Here is a 20,834-nt window from a genome sequence, read left to right as displayed (position 1 = left end):
GCCACTTGTTTTTGTATAGATGTGTTATATCTTTGCCTTAAATGTGCCTCAATATGGCCTTAGACTTATTTATCTCCATGGAGACAGATTTACAGGTCACATCATTACAGCAAGAATATGTTTTTAAGGGTATTTTTGAGCATGAAAATCTTCTGTAATCAAATAGTCTATGCAAAGTAAATAAGGTGGACCCTCAGTAAGAGAAGTTAGAAGCGCATCTTTAAAATAACATTATACAAGTAGAAGTCAAATGTAGTGTAGTGTACAGTATGTTAAATCTTTAAAGTAGCCTGAGTTGTACTGACCTATGGATCTTACGTTGGAGCCAAAGAACACACTATCTGAGGCATGTGGCCAGAAGAAGCTCGTCTAACTTCCTGAAAAGCTTTGAATAAATTAACAGTATTGACTTATTGATGAATAGATTTGCCGCATTGTCACTCACTTCGAGGGCTGTAATTGGATGATGGTTAGGGACCTAAAATGACTATGCAAGATGAATTCAAATGCAGTTACAAGGCAATTTGTCAAGATTTGTTAAGCAATAAGAATATGATGGCCCTTTTATATATATATACCAATAAATAAAGCTATCCATAATAAATTTAAACCTAATATTATATAGTAACCCTAAATCTTTTCAATTTTACTCTGTGATTAAAAGGACAGGATTAAAAGATACTATTTTGGCTCATAATGTTGTTTTCTCATCACAAACATACCCAGAGTTGTGTTTTGTTTCATTCACACATGTTTAACTCGCTGCACAAATCCTTCATATTTTTCTCTTAAACTGTAAACACTCTGTTCCACCTTGTGATGTCATGCTGTAATACAGGAAGAGCTCCACTTTTTTAAACTCCAAACAACATCTCTAGTATCATTTTGATGATTCCAGATGTGGATTTGCCAATTTCTACTGAACTAAAGGTAGATGATTGAAAACTACCACTTCATTACATCACAGTTTGAAACAGAGCATTTTGAGCTTTGGAGATATAAACAGATTAATAATAAAGCTATGTTTCTGATGAGGTAACAACATTATAACATGGTTTAAAGTTCACAAGAGAATCCATTTAGTCTCATATAGGACAGAAAGTATTCCGAAAGTAGTAAATATCAAGAGAGTGACAAATAATTAGTAAAAGTATTTGAAAAGAATTACACAAAGAAGTTGGATTTTAATAAAACATTATTTCTATTTGCTGTTTAATATTGAATTGTACATGATAAATAAAAACACAACCATTTCAAGATTACAAGAAACCAGCTGAAATTGTGCCTCTGTTGGGTATTTTATATATACATTGCCATAAATTACTTTCTTTTTCTCTTCAAAGAGTTCTGTCGGTGGGATGGCTCTCACTTGTAGCACAATAAAATGAGATAACATGTAAACGCCGCATCCAGGAGACGTGTAAATATTCAAATGGCCACTGGTCTGTCCGTATATGCCACAGTGAAACATATATACAGGCTCTAGTGCTTTGAACTGTCCAGACGGTTCAATAGTACACATTTAAGTACTTGTTTCACAGTCAAATGTCTTCAGGGACTTGTAGGCTCCTCTATAGGACTGTCTGGAGCTTCACTTGGTCTTTCTTCATCCGACTGTCTTTCATTTTTGCTTTGACACACTGTCCCCAGCACTTTGGCACTATGCTCCTGCGCTTTGGCCCTCAGTGCGGCGATGCTGTTTTCTCTCAGCTCCTCTTTGGACATGACGGACTTGCTCTCCGCCCTCTTGTCCTCCGCCTCCGTCTCGTCGTCTCTCTGGGGGCCCGGCTGCTGCGTCTGCTGTGCCTGCTGCTGTGGGGGGTGAGGGGGGGGAGTCACACTGTCCCGGGGCCTGGGGAGCGCCGCCCTCCATAGACTTTTTGTGCATCCCTGCAAAAAGTGGCGGGTATTCAGATTTAGAATAGCGCCTGTTGATTGGTAAGCCATCTTGGACTGGAAACAGTAAGCAATATAGTGCTGGTTTAGAATGGAGTTTGGATGGACAGTTGTAATGCAATGTCATGGGAGAGGACCAGTGTGAAGCTCTATAGGTGTGTTGGTAATGTCATTTTTGTCAGTTTAAAGGTGCACTGTGCAACTTTTCTGGTGGAGGGTGCTATTGCTTTGCCTTGAATGTTCCACAGTATGACATTAAACATAATCTCTCTAGCATTTATTCAGTGCAGGTGTTTCTATTGCTCAAAAATAAAACTGTCATCTGACCTGTAATGTAGCCATGTTCTACCGTAGAAGATTCTAGACAAAGCAATAACATCACCATGAAGACAAGCAGGTGACAGACCCTCCACCAGAAAAGTTGTTCACATTATTTAATTTTTTTTTCCTGCCTTACTGACATTGGAGAAAATATTAAATCGGAAAGTATTTATTGCAGGTTCTTTGCACACAGTGTGATAAAATTCTTATTGGCTTACATAAAATGGGCTTTATGTGTGTATTCTGATGTTTCTGTCATTACTACATTGAATTTCGACTGGACTGAGAAGAAGAGAGTGCCTCACCGAGCAGCCAGGGTGCACAGGACTCCATGATGCCATCTTTAGCAGACTTAAGGATGGACTCGGGCAGAGGGATGGAGTGTCTGACCATGGCTCCGTACAGACCGTACTCCGCCATGACAGTGCTGCGGCCCCAGCACTTCTCCCTCTTCCTCCACTTGGCCCTGCGGTTCTGGAACCACACCTGCAGCAACACAACCACCATGTTTGTCTTATGAATACAATATTAATTTTAATTATGTATACACACAATTACAGGTCAATGTCCAGCATAAACCCACTTAGGCCCAAAGATGAACACTAAGTTCTCAACAAACCTGTGTTGACCTGACCTTTATTCTTTTCTCTTTTTTTATGTCTGTGTTCTTATACTGTTATTAATACCTCAATTTACATCCCAACTCCCTGTTTATGGTCTGTTATGAATTAAATATGATATATTAGAAGCGCATAAACACATCCATTCAGTTTTAATTGTTTTAAATAATATTGCTTGCCTACATATGAATTCATTCCTGCTTGAAGGCTGATATATATATGTATATAATACATATTTTGGGTACATCTCATTATTGATCATGAGTAAGTTAAGATAACAAGTGAGCACTTTTGATTCTTCCCTTCATTGATTTCCCATAAGCCCTAGGACTACAGGTGTGAGGGATGTATGCCTGCTGTCAGCGCTCATCTGCAGCCCACTGTACAAACGTATAGATCTCTAACTCACTGGGACAGTGAGGCTACTGACTCCACTGCATCTGTCCAGTGTCCAGACTAACTGAAGAGCACGTGACTGCGCGCTAAAGACCCGCGCCAGGGCCCACTGTGGCTCTGTGAGGCCGAGGAGGAGGGGCCGGTCTCAGCCTCTCATATTCAATTGAAACCGATCCAAGCATTTAGAGGCCTCTTTTGCAGGCAATTCTGATGATAACCCCCTTTTCCATAGGAGACACTTTTTATGAGAAATTGCTTCTCTGGCCCTCAAAAGGCGCTGCCGTGGAAGCTGTGAGGAGGAGCGACCCTGGGGCACGCTGAGGCTGATTGAAAAATAAGTTAATTTCAGGCCCAATCGATGGCGGCCAGGCGGGCAAATATCACGGGAAATTAAACTAGCTGGACTCGCGGGAGCAGCGCTATTGACCCGTGCTAATAAATTCAATGTAGTTATTTCATTTGAACTCCCTGCGCCTCTCCAGCAGCAGCAGCCACGGCTTCTGATTTAACTAATTACACTCAATGAGAAAATTGGGTGTTCATTTTATTTGGGAGAGGTTCGTTATTTATTTGCCGCTATTATTTATTCTGGGCTGTGGTGTTGCCGCGCGTAATGAGAAGAAGATTAAAAGGCGCGCGGCAGATGGATGGTCCAGGTCACGCGGCAATCTCCTTCCGCCTTGAGAGCTTGATTAGGTCGTTAGCGGCTGCTTTTCCGACAACAAATTGTTTCACATCCAACTGAGACTGATGGGACGTGATGCGGTGTCCTGGCTCTGCGCGGAGAGGAGGGCTGCATGGGTCGATTTACGAGCAGCTACGACGTTCCTCTTTTTACACTACAAGGCTGCACCACGGGCCCGAGCCAATTTCATCCACGTTATTGACGCACGGAGAGAGGACAGTGCGTAAACTGCACCAAACATTAAGCGTCATCTGTCCGAAGTAACAGAAACGGAACCACTCATCGTGCGTAAACGTGACACTTATACCCAAGGAGAGTGCTCTTTATAACTTGTTTTTGCTAGTATTAAGAATTTAAAACATTAATAGTTTGTTCTCATTTAAAATTAGCTTAATAGCTAATTAGAGAAAATATAATGTTGGATAGCTAAAATCTAAAAACTATTCCTTAATTATCAGTTATAAAAATGTATTCTTAAACACGCAATTTCTTGTGTTCTAAATTTTGCCTCACAGCTGTGCATATGGTAATTAAATTGACCTATAATAAAGTATGCATAATCTGTTAAATAATACCAAGTTTTAAAAAATCACAATAGCCTAATTAATAAAAAACATTTCCTCATCATTGTTTTGAAATGTTTCGAGAGAAATCACTGACAGCGGTGCGTAAAGCTAATTAACGCGAGTTTAACAGCATCAAATGTATACGCATAAAACAGCGATTTAAAATGTAGGCTGAATGAAAATACTTGACTGCTTGTGACAAATGGGTAGTGAACATGTATTGCCTTTTACCTGTATCCTGTCCTCAGGCAGCTCCGTCTTCATGGCCAGCATCTCTCGTGCGTAAACATCTGGATAGTGCGCTTCGTTAAAGGCCTTTTCCAGTTCTTCCAGCTGGTAGGAGGTAAATATCGTCCTGTGGAATTTGATACAGTAAATTAAAATGGGCTAATTACCAAGGCTAATTATCTTTTTATGTAAGAAAATGCTCATAATTAAGATTAGCCTATATGGAAACGTTACGTTAACATCGTAAAATAACCATGCTTGAGTATGAAATACAGTGACCAGTTCTTTAGTTCACTGTATTAAAAAGACTTTAGGACCAGATAAAAAAATGCTAAATAAATAATATATTATGAAAATATTAAGGTAGAATAAAAAATTTGTGCGTTATTGGCCAATTGGCCCGAAAGGATAGATATTAGTTTTGTGCTATAGGCCTATAAGGAATAAAGAATAGACTTGTGTGTATTTTATTTGGTGAAATACAAACTCACCGGTGTCGCCTCTTCTTACGCTTTTTGCTCTGGTTCACCGAGGACTTTGAGACTTTGTGCTCATTTGAAGACAGATCTTCCGAGTCTAAATTTGAACAAAAATTAAGATGAAAAGGCAATGGACAAAATAATAATAGCAACAGTAAAAAAGAAGAGTAAGACAAAGCTAATGGTTAGGTTAGATTTGGACCAATCCTACTATAGATTTTCTGAATGAAAGAGAGTTGAACCTGAGCTGGCAGAGTGGGTCTGTTCCAGCGGGCCTAGAGTCCTGTGCCGCGGCTGTAGGTGAACGTCTTGTGCCTCCGACAGAACCGTCTCTAAAAACGCCGGCTGGCTGTAAAACGAGGGGATAGCTCCTGGACCGAGCAGTCCCATTCCCACGCCCACACCGGGACCCAGCACAGATCTGGCGGTGATGAGGTGCGCCCCAGCCGGCAGCGTGCGCAAGGGGCTTCGCGGGGCCACTGACGGTTCCTTGTTGAGCCCCAGAATCTCCTGGATGCCGAAGCCCGTGCACCTTGTGGGCGGGTTAACGCCGCTGGTCTTCGGTGGCTGGTTCGCGCCCACAGTGGTCTTGTCCGGGATGTTTAAAGTTTCTGAGAGGACTGTGCTCGCTTTCCCCGTCATGTCGAGTCCGGAGCGTCAAAGGCCTGTTTGTTATAATGTGCTTTTACAGGCTAGTCCCCAGTGCATGATCCTCCGCGTAACACAAGAGCCCTTAGAAAAGGCTCCTTTTATCCAACAGGTCCATCCCAACAAGAGGCAGGACGCGCAGCCAATCAGCAGCGAGCATCCCGGATTCCTGTGGATCATGGATGTATTATACGCCTTGTGGCTACACAGGGTATCAGAATTTCTCCCAGCACTATCTGACTGGATAAAGCAGCACGGATTTACAGCGCACTGCAGCTTCAGGAAAGGCACACTACACAGCACAAGGAGAGGGAAAAAGAGGCGACAAAGAACGGATGGGTGGGTTATCCTTGGCCCACAGGCGCAAGAGCTGAAGAGGATGGAGCATTTTTCATTCAATAAAAGCAGCGAAAATGAACACTGATGACCCGAAAGATTTACGCAGCACATTAAAAACACAGGCCTAAAAGACAAGGCATGTGCAGTATGATGGTTCAGAGCTTGGCCTGGCTCGCCTGCTTGTTTATTTTAGTAGGCCTTTTACAGACAGCATGTTGCAGAGAATTGCCCCAGTGCACACTATAAAAGACAACATGGAGCTGTTAGGCTAGTTTTACCAGAATACGTGGCCCGTGCGTCGAGACGCACGCTCACACACGAGTTGATAATTGATCTCCAGATGCTCCGAAAAACTCATCACACGAGAATCAAAGGGCCTCCCAAAACGACAGCTGGACCACGAGCCAGTGCGCGCGTCTAATCCCCCAGCAGCACCAGCCAAGATTAAACACTGGTTGCGCAAATGATGCAGCAACAATGTAATAATAATAATAATAATAATAATAATAATAATAATAATAATAATAATAATAATAATAATAATATTTTTTATGCCAAATGCGTAAAGTTTCCAGACCTGTAAAAGATGAACCTATGAGTCAGATGTCAAGCCCTAAATCGACTGAAGACAGCCTCTGATATTTGAGATCAAACTGAGGGAAATGAGCTTCTGATTGCGGAGAAAAATATTGCTGGTGCAATTAGTGACCGGGCAGTAGAAAGTAATTAGGGCCTATTTAGTGGGATAGTATTAATGAAGAAATGACTGTTATTAGGATATGCTAATGACACATCAGCCTGTTGGGATCAAGTAAGTCACTAATTCACAGAGCTGAGTGAGGATGGCCTTTCTCTCTCTCTCCGTGTATCTCTTTCTCTCTCTCTATCTCATATCTATCTCTATCTCTCTCCCTCTTTCTCTCCTGGCTCTGCATGAATCCATCTCCCATCAAAATGGCCGCGTGTTGATTTGCATGCACAACACAGGCTGCCTAATAAGGCTGAAGATTAGGGAAAGATTTAGTCCAGCCATTCGTGTAGATTGGGTGCCCATCAAAGACAGCGGGATCAGACGGCTGCAGATTAAAACGTAAACAGCTGTTGGACATTTCTGTTCACTGGCTCCATCTCTCTCACTCTGGGCTAAATGGCAAATTCTAATGTAAGTGGCTTTTATGAACTTTGCCTGTTGACTATGGGGGGCGCGGGGTGACTTCTTCGTCTTTAAGGCACAGATCCCAAACATGATCAAATAGGCCTTTAGACTGCTTCTTAGTTTGGGAAATCATTTATTGACCCGCTCCAACCTGTGGGAGGAATTCTTAGCTGATGACAGCGGAAACTGCGGACAACTTTGCACAGGGGCGCTCGGGGTGATGGGGCCCCTCCCGCCCCGCTCAGACACTTTCTCATGGCCCCTCCACAATGGCATGTTTGGTAGCTGCCTGTCGTCATTGCTTAATTAGGCGAAGAGTTGATTAATCTGCGCTAATTGACAGCTAATTTAAGAGCTGGTGGCACATTGGATTGACATTTTGTCCGAGCAAAGGCTACGTGAGGCCATCAAGTTTCTGCAGGTTGTCGTCTCAGGGGCAGACAGTGAACAAAACCACAAAAAACACTCTATTAGAAAAAAAATATCATGTAAATGTTTCAGTTTGAAGTTAGCCATGTGCCACTGAAGTGAATAAACAAACCCAGGCCCTCCGCCTTGAGACTATCCCAGTCCAGCAGACGCCTGTTTCTGTGCGCTATTGATTATCCATAAGAAGCCTACAGCCCATAGGCCTACAGGTTTGTAATGTGTGCTTCACATGCTACCTATTTTTCCCAAAGGGCCAAACCAAACATGGTGCCTGCGAAACCAAACTTGGCACTGGTGTCCCCACGGGGTGAACCGAGGTCCGTGAGGCGCACGGGTGACGGGCCCACAGCCGGGGGAGCAGGCTCTGTCTGCCCCGGGTCCTGTGAATGGGGAAGATGATTAGGGGCTTATTAGAGGCCCGTGGAGAAGAGTAACCTGTTGGAGTGAGCGACCAGCGACATCTCCAACTGGGAACAGCCCAGTGCTTTGTCTTAACTAATCACAGCCGATGGCTTTCTTTTGTTTCCCGTTCGGTACGCCTGTCTGATTCTCTTTTTGCCTGACCGCTTGCTCCAACAACGACAAAGTGTGCTAATTAGAAAATAAATGGTCCTAGTAATTATGTCAACTCTTATTAGGGGCGATAACAATGTACATTGTACAATATTATTTTTACGTAATATTTTGTGTATGGACCCAGCTTTCCACTGCTCATTAGAGGGACGCATGGCCCAAAGCCCGGACCCGGTGCATGCGCACACATGCGCACTGTAATCAAAGGAAAGACAGTGGCACAAAATAACTTGATAAGAATCACAAGGGACAAAACATAAAAGAGCATCTTTATTGTTAAAATGTTATGAAACAACCTCAAATAGAACATTAAATTATAGAAATTAAAATAAATATAACACATTAAATAGTCTACTAATAAATGGGTGGTGTTTTATTATTTTGTTGTAAAACTAAAGCCGTAGACACAGTGAAGGATCTAAAAACAGCTTGGGCCTATCTGAATCACGTGTATTCTGTTGATTGTCACTTCTTGGGCCTCTCCAGGATGTTGAGGAACTTGCCCCTGGTCATTTCTCTGGCTGTAAAACACAAAACAGATCATGTAAAAGGCACTGTCACTGTCACAAAGTAGGCCGTACCCAGATAATAACCCATACTCAAACTAGTATCAGAACTAGAACGCCTTTTCCTTAGTATTGAAATGGAGTGTGGAATGTTGTGCTGACATCACTGTGACAAAGAGGCTGGTTTTCATTAAGTCCACTCGCAGGTGAAGAGAAGTTGAATGAAAGCGTGCAGATTTGCCTGCAACAGTGTAGAGCTAAGGGCTTTAGAAATGCGGAGCAGGTTTTTAATATCCTTAGTGTCACACTGAGTCATTTATACAAACATCTGCACATCCAACAAAGCTGCGTTCCCTCACAGTCAAGTGAATGTCTCAGAAGCACCTCATGCTGGAAGTGCTTTGACCGTCCAAATGAGATGAGAGGAATGAAAAGAAAGACATGCGATCAATTGTGAACTTACATTATTAAAAAGTGTAACAAATGTGTACTATTTTGCATTTTAGGATATATCTGTAGCAAATTATTATTCAATTATATTATTATATTTGTATTGATTTGATTTTTGAACACCAACAACAGTGATTATTTTTGTTTTGTGTCTAGTAAAATGTAGATGACATCCTGTTAGACCAAATGTAATTTCCCCCTCATTCTTCTATCCAGACCCTGCTGCATCTTTAAGTATCATTGGCTTTATCCTTGGCCAATCAGAAAGAGTTTTATAGCCAAAAAAAAGAAAAAAAAAAGAAGAAGAATCACAAACTGCCCAAGTCTTCTTACTGACATGAGTAATTTAAGTCTTGAAAAATGACTATGGCTATTTTGTTATGAGGCTAATGAGGATTTATTTTTTATATCTTTAGTAATCGCGACAGTGTAAAAATCAGCTGAATCAAACAGAAACACCTGCGGCTACAGTATAGATGATCAATGAACAAGTCATGAAGTCTGAACCTGCACCAACGTTCTTAGTTCTGTCACAGCCAAATACAGACAAACATAATCAAAACAATATATTTAAACATACACAACACACTACAAGATATAAAGTCTATCTCATCCTACAGCAGCCTCCTATAATCTAATAAAAAGGTGGAGTTAGTGATCCTGATGAGTAGCCCGCAGTGGAACGATAACGCTGGTCACCTCTGCGTGCCCATCACCACGCTAAAGAAGGTGCTAATTGATTTGGGCTCCATTCGTTTTGAACTTTGCTGTCCCTTCGAATCACCCCAAACAAAGTCATTAAGGAGGCGGCCGGACGCACGCAGAGGGGAGGAGATGTACGCAGAAATGATTCCCTGCAAATTAGATAGGGAAAAGCAATTACTGGCACAAAAAGCACCAGAGCCTAGTCTGGTGATGCCACTTCTTTAAGGCCGCTGTCCGGAGAATATTAGAAGGAAGCAGTTAATATTTTGTGATTTCTAACGCGCTGTAGCTCTCATTTGCGGTCTCCTCCTCTCTTTCCTCCCGAGACCCTTTGTCCATATGCGTTTTATTAATTATGGTTTCATTTAGCCTCCTACTGCTCACATCTTCGCACCCACAGACTATTAAAGCACAATCTATTTACAATGGGAGGCTCCAATCAACGCAGATAAATTAGAAGGGTTTACTGTATCAATAAAATGATGTTGCATGAATATGGATATAAACAAAACGGCTATACAATTTCTTCAAGTCGAGACAATAGGTTACTTTGTATTTCACTACAATACTGTGCATGATGTGCAAATGAATGCTAATACATTTGATCAGATATTCATTACCAGATGGGGACAGGAAGCTTCAAGTGTGCAAAGCTACACACTCGGCTGCTCCCCTAGACGCACACACACGCTTTGTCATACAACACGGGAGATCAATACTGATTAGAGGAACTTAGAGATTTGTTTAGTTGATTAGAAAGGTCAATTACTAATTTTGCACTAAGTTAATCAGCATCTCGTTACGACGGTCATCCATTTTAAATGACACCTTATGGATCCGCTGGACCGTCCGCTTGCTGTGTTGATTTGTTCCTCTCCAATTATCGTTTGGTCTTAACTAGGCTCCAGTGTGTCAAAGTGTCACGCATAATGTCCTCAGGCAAACATACAACCATGACATGCACTATATAAGCATCACTTATGCCTTAATTGAAATCCATTTTACACAATCAGGTTTGGGATGAGGAGAAAGGACACACACTCACACAAACACACACACACACACACACACACGCTAATGAGGGGTGGCTCAAAACAGCACAGTTCATCTCCCAAAAAATGTGAAGGCTTTCAAGAGCACCACATTTAGTTTAGCAATTAGCAAAGTGCAAATATTGGAGATATACTGTCCTATGCACAAACTAATTACCCTGTCGCCACTGCATCTGCAAGCGAAAACCTGCTAGCCTTGTAGTATAGATCTCTACCGGCATTTTCTGCACACATCTCTCAATAATCAGTGTTTAAAAAAACTTCAGACCCAAATTCAATGAACAGAAAATCTACTAACATGTGAAAGAAGGGTCAACGGGCATAAAACTGGTTCAAAGTATGTGAAAAGACAGACCAGCGAAGAAGAAAAACAGCATCTTCTCAAGTAGAGCTGCGTGCAATTAACAGAATATAGGACTGATCAAGATTCAGTCATTTCTAATCAAGGTCATTTTGATGGAGAGAGGTCTTCAGCCAATCCTCTGCCAGTAAAAGCATGTTTGGATCTGAGTTCGGACTTTGGAGGAAGAAATTGGAATATTTTTTGCATTAAATGGCACACATCTAAAGTTTACATTGTTCAGGAAAGGCATTTTTCAATAAGAAACAAACAAAACCAAATTTTAAAAAGTAAATTTTTTATCAACCAGCCTTACTCTCAATCCCAAGCATACTGGATGAACCAAACAAGCAGTAAAAAGACTAGTTAGAAGGCAGGACCAAACAGAAATCATTTAGGCTATTGTCGTGAGCAGTAAATGGGTTAATCTAAGTGTGGCCTCATTTAAACAGTATTAAGTAGAAGCCTGCATTGTTGTCTGTAGCTCATCTCCAGCTCTCCGCACGCTGGCATATCATTTTCATTTGGCAGTACCAGGCGTGGCGGCTGTAACATCTTACTTTCCCCTCATTTACGACCCGTGCTGTGGGTGTCATTGTCAGTGCCCAAATCCCCTGTGTATAAAATGATCATCACTGCAGCCCCTCCCCCTGGTTGGCACGCGTCCTGCAGCCCCGAGACCCTCCGAGCCGCGCAGACAGATGACCAGCGGGGTTAACTGGAGTCCTGGCCCCAGCCCTGACTGCCTCACTTCACTTTCATTAAGAGTTAAGAGGACTTATCTGACCCGCGCCGGCCATCTCCGAATGCTGCCGGGCTATTACGGCCTGTAAGCTTTATTTAATGGGTTTAACATCCACTTTCGCTGCCCTCATCTCGGGGGACAAGAGAGACACTCAGGGAAGATGACACACACAAACGCTCCGACGCACACGCAGCCCCTCCCACATGACACCCCCCGCTTCGCCGCGCCTACACCTGACGCTCATGTTTGTGTTCAAAATTCAATTACCCACTTATTGATACTTCACAGGGATATTTAAGATGCAGACATGAGCCGTGATTTCCCCAGAGAGCCACTGCTTCCTCTTTATGTCCCAGCCGAGGAGGCCTGCCCCTCCCTCCCTCCTTTTCGCCTGGCTGACGCGCACACGCATGCACGCACCAAAACAAACACGCGGGCCCCTCCCACACCAGCCCCAGCTCAAGCCTGTTCAAGAGGTGTCCTTATTAATAGGCAATCAGTCAAAAATCATTCATTAAAAAGCCTAAAAGGTTTTACACCCGCGCTATGATTAGCCGGGAAAGAAAATCCAATGAATTCCTAATGCCTTTATGGAAATGAGGTGTCATTTCCGATCTGCTCAGGGAGGCAGCAGGCAGCACAACTCAGGGATGGTGTGTGTGTGTATGTATGAGTCTGCCTGATAGGAGTCTGCCTCTACACTGATCCCTGTTTATGATATGAACATGCTCAGCTTAAGCTTGCCATGCCATGAAATGTTAAGAAAAACGTGTATGCAACTGTGACGGATTCACCAAACCAAATATCACAACTGGATCTCAATACCTCAGTGGTAGTAGCCCCCAAAGCACTGAAGTCGTCTGAGGAAGTCATTGCAATGAACTATGACTAAAAGCAAAATGTGCGAGTGGAGCTGTGTACGAGGGGAGGACACACAGAGGAGGAGGCCGTCTTGGCTCTGCTGAGGATGCTCTCACTGTTCCTCATTCAGAAACTGTCAGTGCAGACACTTCATAACCGCCCGCCTCCCGCTCAGCCCGCCCTGATGGATTGATGGAGGCACATTAGCACCAGTGGGGCGCGCTGAATGCAATCATATTCAGCATGGGCATGGCTCTAATAGGCTGGAGATTGATCCCGGGGCAGGGGAGGGAAGGGGAAGGGGGGAGGCGAGCGCGGGGCCCATTAGGAGCTGTCAGGGCTGGCCGACCTTCAGGCTCACCTTCACAGGCTCAAGCAACAGGGTCAGTGTGGGGATACAGACTGGACACAACAGGTGGTGCAGTGGTGAATGCACATGTCTCAAAAGGCTCTCAAAACTGGATCTTCTCCTGTCATTAAAAGAGTATAAATGAAGTACAGCAGGATCATTATAGTGATACAGACTAAGGGTGTGCAAAAATACTGAAATATTGTGATACTAAATGTGGTGATACAGTATTATTACTGTAGTCTGCTGTATTTATATATCACCAAGAGCATTTTCTGTGTATATTTTAGCAATTAAATTCTGTTGCTTATTTAGAGCACTATACAAATGACTAGGGATGCAACAATATCCAAATCTCTCGGTACGATATTTTCACGATATGCATCTCACGGTACGATATTTATTGCGATATTTTGGAAAGGCTAATGTAGTTGTAGATAGGTTACTTTTTTGCTTTAAAAATACCTTCATTACTGTCATAATCCCAAGAATTCAAGTAAAAACAAATTTCTTCATGTTGTTTGCACTGAAATTAATCATGGTATATGTAGTTCTCTATGTTTATTACCTCCGCCAAGGAGGTTATGTTTTTGCCGGCGTTTGTCTGTTTGTTTGTTTGCTGTTAGCAACATAACTCAAAAAGTTATGGACCGATTTTGATGAAATTTTCAGGATTTGTTGGAAATGTGAAAAGGAAGAACTGATTTCATTTTGGGGGTGATCCGGAAGAAATCCTGGATTCTGGATCACTTCGAAATTTTAGTTAACATTGTGGTAAATGGGGCCAAAAATTTTGTTTCTCAATATCTCGGTTAATTATTGACCAAACCCCATGAAATTTGACTCAGGGATGGACAATGGGATCCTCTTTCAAACACTGGTGTATTGCAACGAATCGTGAGCAACCCTGCAATTCCCAGCTTTAATACAGACTATAGACACAGATCAGCCCAGTTACTACATGAGCAAAAAACATAAATAGTACTAAACAACTCAACACTAGAATATTGAGGATTCACTTTGTGTAATACCATGGACACTGCATCCACCTCCTGACACATCTGACACATCTAAATGGGCACATCAGAGAAAGTAAATACTTGCATTACAAGATAATCTCACCATGTCCAAATAAGTTGACAAGCTATGGAAGAGCTACTCACATTTAGTACAGAAAATAAGACTAAAATTGCTGAAAATGTATCCAGACTAGTGTTGTCACGATACTAACATTTCAAACTCTATTGACATTACTGAAACTAAGACATAGACAATACCATGATGATAATAAAAACATTCTTAATACAGACAACAGAATGCAATTTTCAACATGAACTTTTATTTTTATATTACCGTGTAGCCTTTTATCTGTGTAATTCATCAGTCCCATAGTGATCCATGGGCGTATAAGTCTATGTGCTCTTATACTTTTTCTGATACAGCTCAAGATCATTCAGGAAAGGTTCATTTCCGTCCTGTGAATGTGATTTGGTTTTGATACCTGATCAAATGAGTATCTTGTTCACTACTAGTTTTCGTATTGATTAGTATCCGATTTTCGATACTTTTGACAACCCTAATCCAAACCGTATAAAAATTGGATTTATGATAAATAATCCATTGCATAACTACGCTGGTCTTGCATGACAAAACCAATCACTTAATATGGACAAAACCCTTTCACTTTGGCACACAAGCAAACGATGATTATGCATGTACAAAAACAGAAAAAATACAATGATTCATATTTTTGCTAAAGATCTGTCCTAATTTAATCAACCAAATAACGCCTCAACACATAATTAGCAAGAAAATCAATTTGAAGACCAGAAGGAGAGTAACAAAGCTAACACCACAATGACTTTGACGTATCCACTGGACACATAAGAGTGGTGCAGTCGCCACGTCAGCACCTCTCCTAATTACTAACATGTCATCTCAGTGCAAGTGTTAAATATGGGCCCCTAGCCTTGAGTCCTCACGTGTGATGGAGCACAATCAACACGTTACCAGCGGCAGGGGCCCTCAGAGCATCCCACAGGAACACTCAGCTTTCAATTACCTTCAATAACAGCACTTATCAGCTCGCCCCGCTCCTCTGGGACTGGAGGCTTGATGCCCCAGCCCAGCGGCCCGCGACAGGGGCATTCATCACGGGACGGGGGAACAGCTGGGGCCCCGCGAAGAGGCACGCGTCGGGCCCCCAGGGGGACTACAACAGGCCAGCGTCACACAGCCATCATCACAGAAGATCAGTGCTAGTGCTGAGGTTTAGATGACATGACAACATTTTACAGGGCTATAAGGTTTAATTGAGAAAGGGGAGCAAAGGAAATGACGATGGTTAATCCAGTGGGTTTGTTGCATGCTGTTGAATCATTTTGTACAAATACGTGATTGTGATTTTTCTGATAAATATAATATTGTAAGGTATCAGGAAACACATTAAATTCATTATCTCTTATTGATTGAGATTCAATTTACAGAACTTGTGAATGGATATTGATGTATTGTATTGATGAATCTTGTCACTAACAATGATGATTGGGTCCAAACAAGGCTGTTGCAATTGAACTGAAATTGTAATTTGAATAATCTTACTGATAATTATTTGGTGACATAATTTTCTTATATAGCCCTAACCCTTTTGCATTAGCTTAGTTGCACATACTCTTTCATTTTTCTCTCAAGTGAAATTAAACCAGATTGAAAAACATAAATCACAAATCAAATTGAATCAATTGAACAAAATCAGTTTTTAATCATAGGTAAAAAAAAATGTTCAAGAAATTGAAACAGAAAAAAATATCGAAACCTAAAATGTTGAATCTTATTATTTGTTTGAGATTGAATCCACAAACTTGATGATTAAAGGCCCTGTATCCTATTTTTCTCATGTATTTGAGCAAAATTCATTGCATCCAAACATTTTATTGCCAGATAATCAGAAGATGGGCCTCAGTTATTGTCAGCTTCACTTTGACAGCAAAAAGCTGATCTGGTCTTTGAGAGTTGTGAAAAGTTCTCATAAAATAATCACGTTGGATAATTAGGCTGTTTGGAATGCATATAGAAAACTTTGGACTGCAAACCTAACATTAACTAGTTCTGTTTTTCACATTTTTAAGACAGTAAAAATCAGTGGCTTTCAACCGTGTGATAGAATAATGGCACCACTGCCACTGAACCTATTGTGAAAAAAATACTTTCAAGTTTATTTATACTGACAGAAAAGATGTTGAACTTTGTGCCAGTTTTTTTTTCATGTTGATAGGCCCAGCCATTATAGAGATATTAACCATAAACCAGGTCAACAAATCTGCAACCTGGCAGTGAAAAGAGTAAATTCCACCATAGAAATCTGCCCTCCAGCTCAATCTTAAAGTATAGTGACTCTAAAAAGCCTTAATGTCCCATGAATGCAACATACTGATACAGGAATTGGTAGTTTTCAGATTCAGGAATGTGATGATTTCGTACTGTCAGGTGGGTTTTGTTCCTATTGGTGACATTGTACTTGAAATATCCAAAAGGTAAAAGCCCATGTTGAACCTGATGATTTCTATTAATGACCACACTCAGAAACTCACTGTATCACAACAAAAATGAGCATTTTAACAAGATTCACTTTATCTGCCCCCATCTATATTAAATATTACTGGCCTATATAATGTTGTGATGTCAACAACTGAAACCCAGCAAAACCAAATGACATGTACTATGGGCACATGTCATACAGCCAAGAAAATGAAATTTCCCCACTGGATCTTTGATGGCGGTGTAGCAGGTCTCATGTTGTAACAGCAGTAGTGGAGGGATGACTTTTCACTGCTTGATTGTGGCGTGCCCATTAAGCGGCCTGCTCTTTAATGGCCCACATGCCGGAGGGGGGAGGGGCAGTAAATCGTAAGCGTTCATATCCCCTGCCCCCCGAGTCGCACCTCCGCAGGGCCCGTTTATGGTGCCCAGAGAAGAGTGCACAAACATGATGAAAAAGTAGCTGAGATTTACAAGGCCTCCCCTGACAGCCGCGAAAAGAGGGAAAATTAAAGCGGAGAGCATTAAACAGGCACCCATTACACAGCTCCTCCAGCACCTATAATAACCGTCATTGTGTCCTGCCGCGGAGGGGACATGACCGGACTGCCAAGCTACTGTGCTACAGCTATATGACAGCATGCCTCCAGATGACACGGAGTAAAGGGAGAATGAAAGGTAAGGTAGATATGTGTTTAACTCCAAGGTAAAAGACTAGATGGAAAAAGAAAGGTAATGATATCCACTAAGCGGTCACACTTGCACCATCACCTTAAGAAAACTGGGATTAAACTGGAACTAAACCCAGATCTATACCTAGACTAGGCCAGGATTTAACCAGGACTAGAATGAAACCAAATCAAATCTATATGAGTATGCAAAAAGGCTGGTGTGAACTAGTTTTATGATACAGCCTCAAAGTTTTTCAAAATTAAATGCACAGTTGATTATATGAAACTTTTCAAGCTTGATTTCAATACCAGGGCAATGGCTTGATACTTGGTACAGATTTTGATACAAAACATGATGAAAAAGTAGCTGAGATGACAATGACATGATCTTAAAAACCCTGTTTTTCCCTACTACATTATTCTGTCTTTTGAGATTTTTTGAGCACCTTAGCATTGTTAATGGAAAGAGTTACTCAAATTAGATTTTTATGCATGCAAATTTGCAAGGACTTTCTCTCAGAGCGAATCCATTTAAATTAGGTTAAACACCACAGCTGTTGATAACTGCCACCATAAAAGGCCAGTTTAGCAAACATAATACAGCATTATTTTTCCCCTTGGCTCATTGTCGCAATAAAGGTAATTTTCTGAATAAAAAATTGTATTAAAGCATGCTCAAGTAACTGCATTGTTCATACCTGCCTAGAACCTGCAGAGAACTCTCCATCTACAGATTACTACATTTTGCTGGATAAGCAATATTCACAGATTAGTCAGTAACTCAATTATCTTATGTAATACATTAAATCTTCCTGTTTATCAGACAAGAAGGGCAAAAGAGCATCAATAGAACAATTCATTCACCTTTTACACATTTATACAGTCAGTCAAAACAAAAGGGTTACATTTATTTATACATTATTCGAGCAATAGAAGTAGGACAATTCAACAACTCTGGAAAACTACATCCCCATTTTTACTCTTAGGGAAATCAGAGCACTTAGCTGCACCTCGCTAATCCACACTCCAGCAGGATTATGACAATGGAGGCAGTGGGGAATGGATTAAAAACGAGATTTGGCATCCATCAAATGCTTGAGCTCTTGTTTAGGCATGCCTGTCCTGGTTTCACATTTTGAAGTTCAGCAAGATTTTCAACACTTCAACACTTATTTTAAAGCCAATAAAATATGAGGGGTTTACTAATACAAGGTAATTTCTTACTTTCATAAATTAAACAATACAATAGGCCCTCAACTGCAGCACACTCAAGAACAGGATAGCATTTTTACAAGCCTCAAGCATGAGCTCCATCTAGTGGTAGCTATGGTTTACTACATTTGTGGTCGACCTATATCCATATGATAATGTATCTCTTGTAGATTAAGAAATTGTATTCAAACCGTCGAAACTTGGTTAAGGTATGTTATGAGACTAAAAATGTGTGTTCTTCTGAATGCTCAAATTGCATACTTACATTCTTCTAAGCCCAGCTGGTAGGCAAGATTCTGTAGTCCTTTGACCTTCTCCATCAAATTAGCTGTTGTCAGACTGCCCAGTTCTAGTCACACAAGTAGAGGGGTTATTGAGAGGATAGAATATGTAAAATATATTGACTGGATTTAACCAAACATGTTAATTTTCAGAAATAATGCATGCCAAGTTACCTTTTAGCATCTCAATGTCTTCATTTTCCAGTTCAGCCATCCATTTAGGTGGGGAATTAGTAATAGACTATGGAATAAAGCAATCAAATATAACAATTATATAATGTAGTCATATAATAATATGCCAGTAATTGTAGTAAACCTAACTTACATTTTTACAAGAAGCAGCAAATTCAACAACTCCAGGCACTGCAACAAAGATTATGTCCATTACAAGTTAAAAATTTAATAACAAAACAACAAAAACAAAAAAGTATGCTACGTACATTGTTCAGGCCATAGGTCTGGTGATGCTCTGTCCAGTTTCTCAAAACTCAGCAGAGAGCTCTCAAAGTCCTCACCTACAGACACACAAAGATGGCTGTGAGACCTTCCTAAAATATGCCACATGTTAATTCTGGTCAATTTATTCTATGTATTTTGATAAGACATGGACTGTAATATGAGCTGGTGCAGTGATGCACTATGTGACTTTTCTGATGGAGGGTCTGCCACCTGCTTGTTTCCTAACATGGCTCTCACCAGACTGATGTGTCTCCTGAATGTGTAAACCCACAAAAATTGAGAGAATTTGTCTTGTTGGCAAGGCTCCTTGTTTCCATGGAGATCTTATTTTTTGGCTGAAATGGCAGACAATATAGCAGAAAACATGTTATCCATTTCCAGGGAGGCATGCATGATTACTCTGAGAGGCAAGCAGGTGACTCCACAACGTTACAAGTCAGATCTGTGGAGTATTAGTGAGAATGTATGTTTTTTTCAAGATTCTCTTTTCTTTTTGCTTTATAGCAAAGCAGTTATAACTGAAAAAAGCAAAATAGATTAATGTGATACTATTGAAAAGTCCAGGCCAAGAATGTACATCTCCATGGAAACAAGCAGGTGATGGACACTCCAGTAGAAAAGTTCCACAGTGCAGCTTTAATGTCATGTAAATGTGTGAAGTTAAGAGTGAACAATGCCCCGTTTATTTACTGTAACTAGTGTTGCAGGGCCCTACTGTAAGCCAGGCCCTGGATATTCGTGTATAACTACCTCCAGAGGGAAGTGAAAGAAACCAGATGTAGTCTTAGCCACTAGCCAGAGATAACTGTGCAGTAAAAATAAATAAACAAACTGTCCTGTCACAACACGTAGGCCACATTACGCAGTTATTACAACATTACCCGTTTGTCTCCAGCCTCCACAACAGAGAGCTATTGGTGAACGATCACTTTATTGTGCAACTTGTCAATCAACCACATTAACACGATTAACATTTTTTTCTAAAACACTGCAATAATCCTGTGGCATTCTCTTTAGGCGAGATTAAGGCTACATAAAACACATGGTTTAGGACGAGGGTGAGGCTGCCCTGTGCTGTGCTTCGACGGACTCTTGGTTGAGACAAAACATTCAGGCGAGTGGAACCTTTAGCCTCCGGAAAGCCACGTTTAGTCAAAGCAAAGCGCTACGGTCGGACCTCGGATGGTAAATCAGCAAAACCCGATTGTTGCCGTGCACTCGATGTCATTAGAAATCTTAAAACAACATTTTATCCACAGCATAGCAGAGTAAGGAATTAGAATTTACCTCCATTTGGAGACGCCATCTTCACAATAAACACGTGACAAGA

At 41.2% G+C, this 20,834-nt stretch overlaps 2 protein-coding genes across 2 annotated transcripts; both read right to left on the bottom strand.

Annotated features, from left to right (window-relative positions):
• Positions 1-1,551: 1,551 nt before the first annotated feature.
• vsx2 (visual system homeobox 2) lies at positions 1,552-5,833 on the bottom strand. The gene is made up of 6 exons (XM_055160050.1): positions 5,434-5,833; positions 5,204-5,288; positions 4,716-4,839; positions 2,523-2,703; positions 1,831-1,953; positions 1,552-1,796 (listed from the first exon to the last, which is right to left on the bottom strand). Exons 1-6 carry the CDS (start codon positions 5,831-5,833, stop codon positions 1,552-1,554), a joined length of 1,158 nt encoding a protein of 385 aa, XP_055016025.1.
• Positions 5,834-8,593: 2,760 nt separating this feature from the next.
• lin52 (lin-52 DREAM MuvB core complex component) lies at positions 8,594-20,832 on the bottom strand. Its single transcript, XM_020919774.2, has 6 exons — positions 20,792-20,832; positions 19,486-19,560; positions 19,371-19,408; positions 19,220-19,286; positions 19,030-19,113; positions 8,594-8,857 (listed from the first exon to the last, which is right to left on the bottom strand). The coding sequence occupies exons 1-6, from the start codon at positions 20,808-20,810 to the stop codon at positions 8,802-8,804; spliced, it is 339 nt and encodes a 112-aa protein (XP_020775433.1). The 5' UTR covers positions 20,811-20,832; the 3' UTR covers positions 8,594-8,801.
• Positions 20,833-20,834: the final 2 nt, after the last annotated feature.

The sequence above is a fragment of the Boleophthalmus pectinirostris genome, unplaced genomic scaffold (assembly GCF_026225935.1).
Source record: "Boleophthalmus pectinirostris isolate CB_2022bp ecotype Guang Dong unplaced genomic scaffold, ASM2622593v1 HiC_scaffold_10, whole genome shotgun sequence".
Lineage (NCBI taxonomy): Eukaryota > Metazoa > Chordata > Actinopteri > Gobiiformes > Gobiidae > Boleophthalmus > Boleophthalmus pectinirostris.
This window is presented reverse-complemented; position numbering and strand designations above follow the sequence as displayed.

Excerpts from the sequence above, each read along its gene's own strand:
- vsx2 (XM_055160050.1), bottom strand. The coding sequence starts at position 5,833 with ATGACGGGGAAAGCGAGCACAGTCCTCTCAGAAACTTTAAACATCCCG. Across the intron at positions 5,289-5,433 it reads GACCCACTCTGCCAGCTCAG|ACTCGGAAGATCTGTCTTCA; the intron begins GTTCAACTCTCT and ends GTTCAAATTTAG. Across the intron at positions 1,954-2,522 it reads CTGTGCACCCTGGCTGCTCG|TCCAAGATGGCTTACCAATC; the intron begins GTGAGGCACTCT and ends TACTGTTTCCAG.
- lin52 (XM_020919774.2), bottom strand. Across the intron at positions 19,287-19,370 it reads TTGCTGCTTCTTGTAAAAAT|TCTATTACTAATTCCCCACC; the intron begins GTAAGTTAGGTT and ends TTTATTCCATAG. Across the intron at positions 8,858-19,029 it reads CCAGCTGGGCTTAGAAGAAT|CCAGAGAAATGACCAGGGGC; the intron begins GTAAGTATGCAA and ends TGTGTTTTACAG.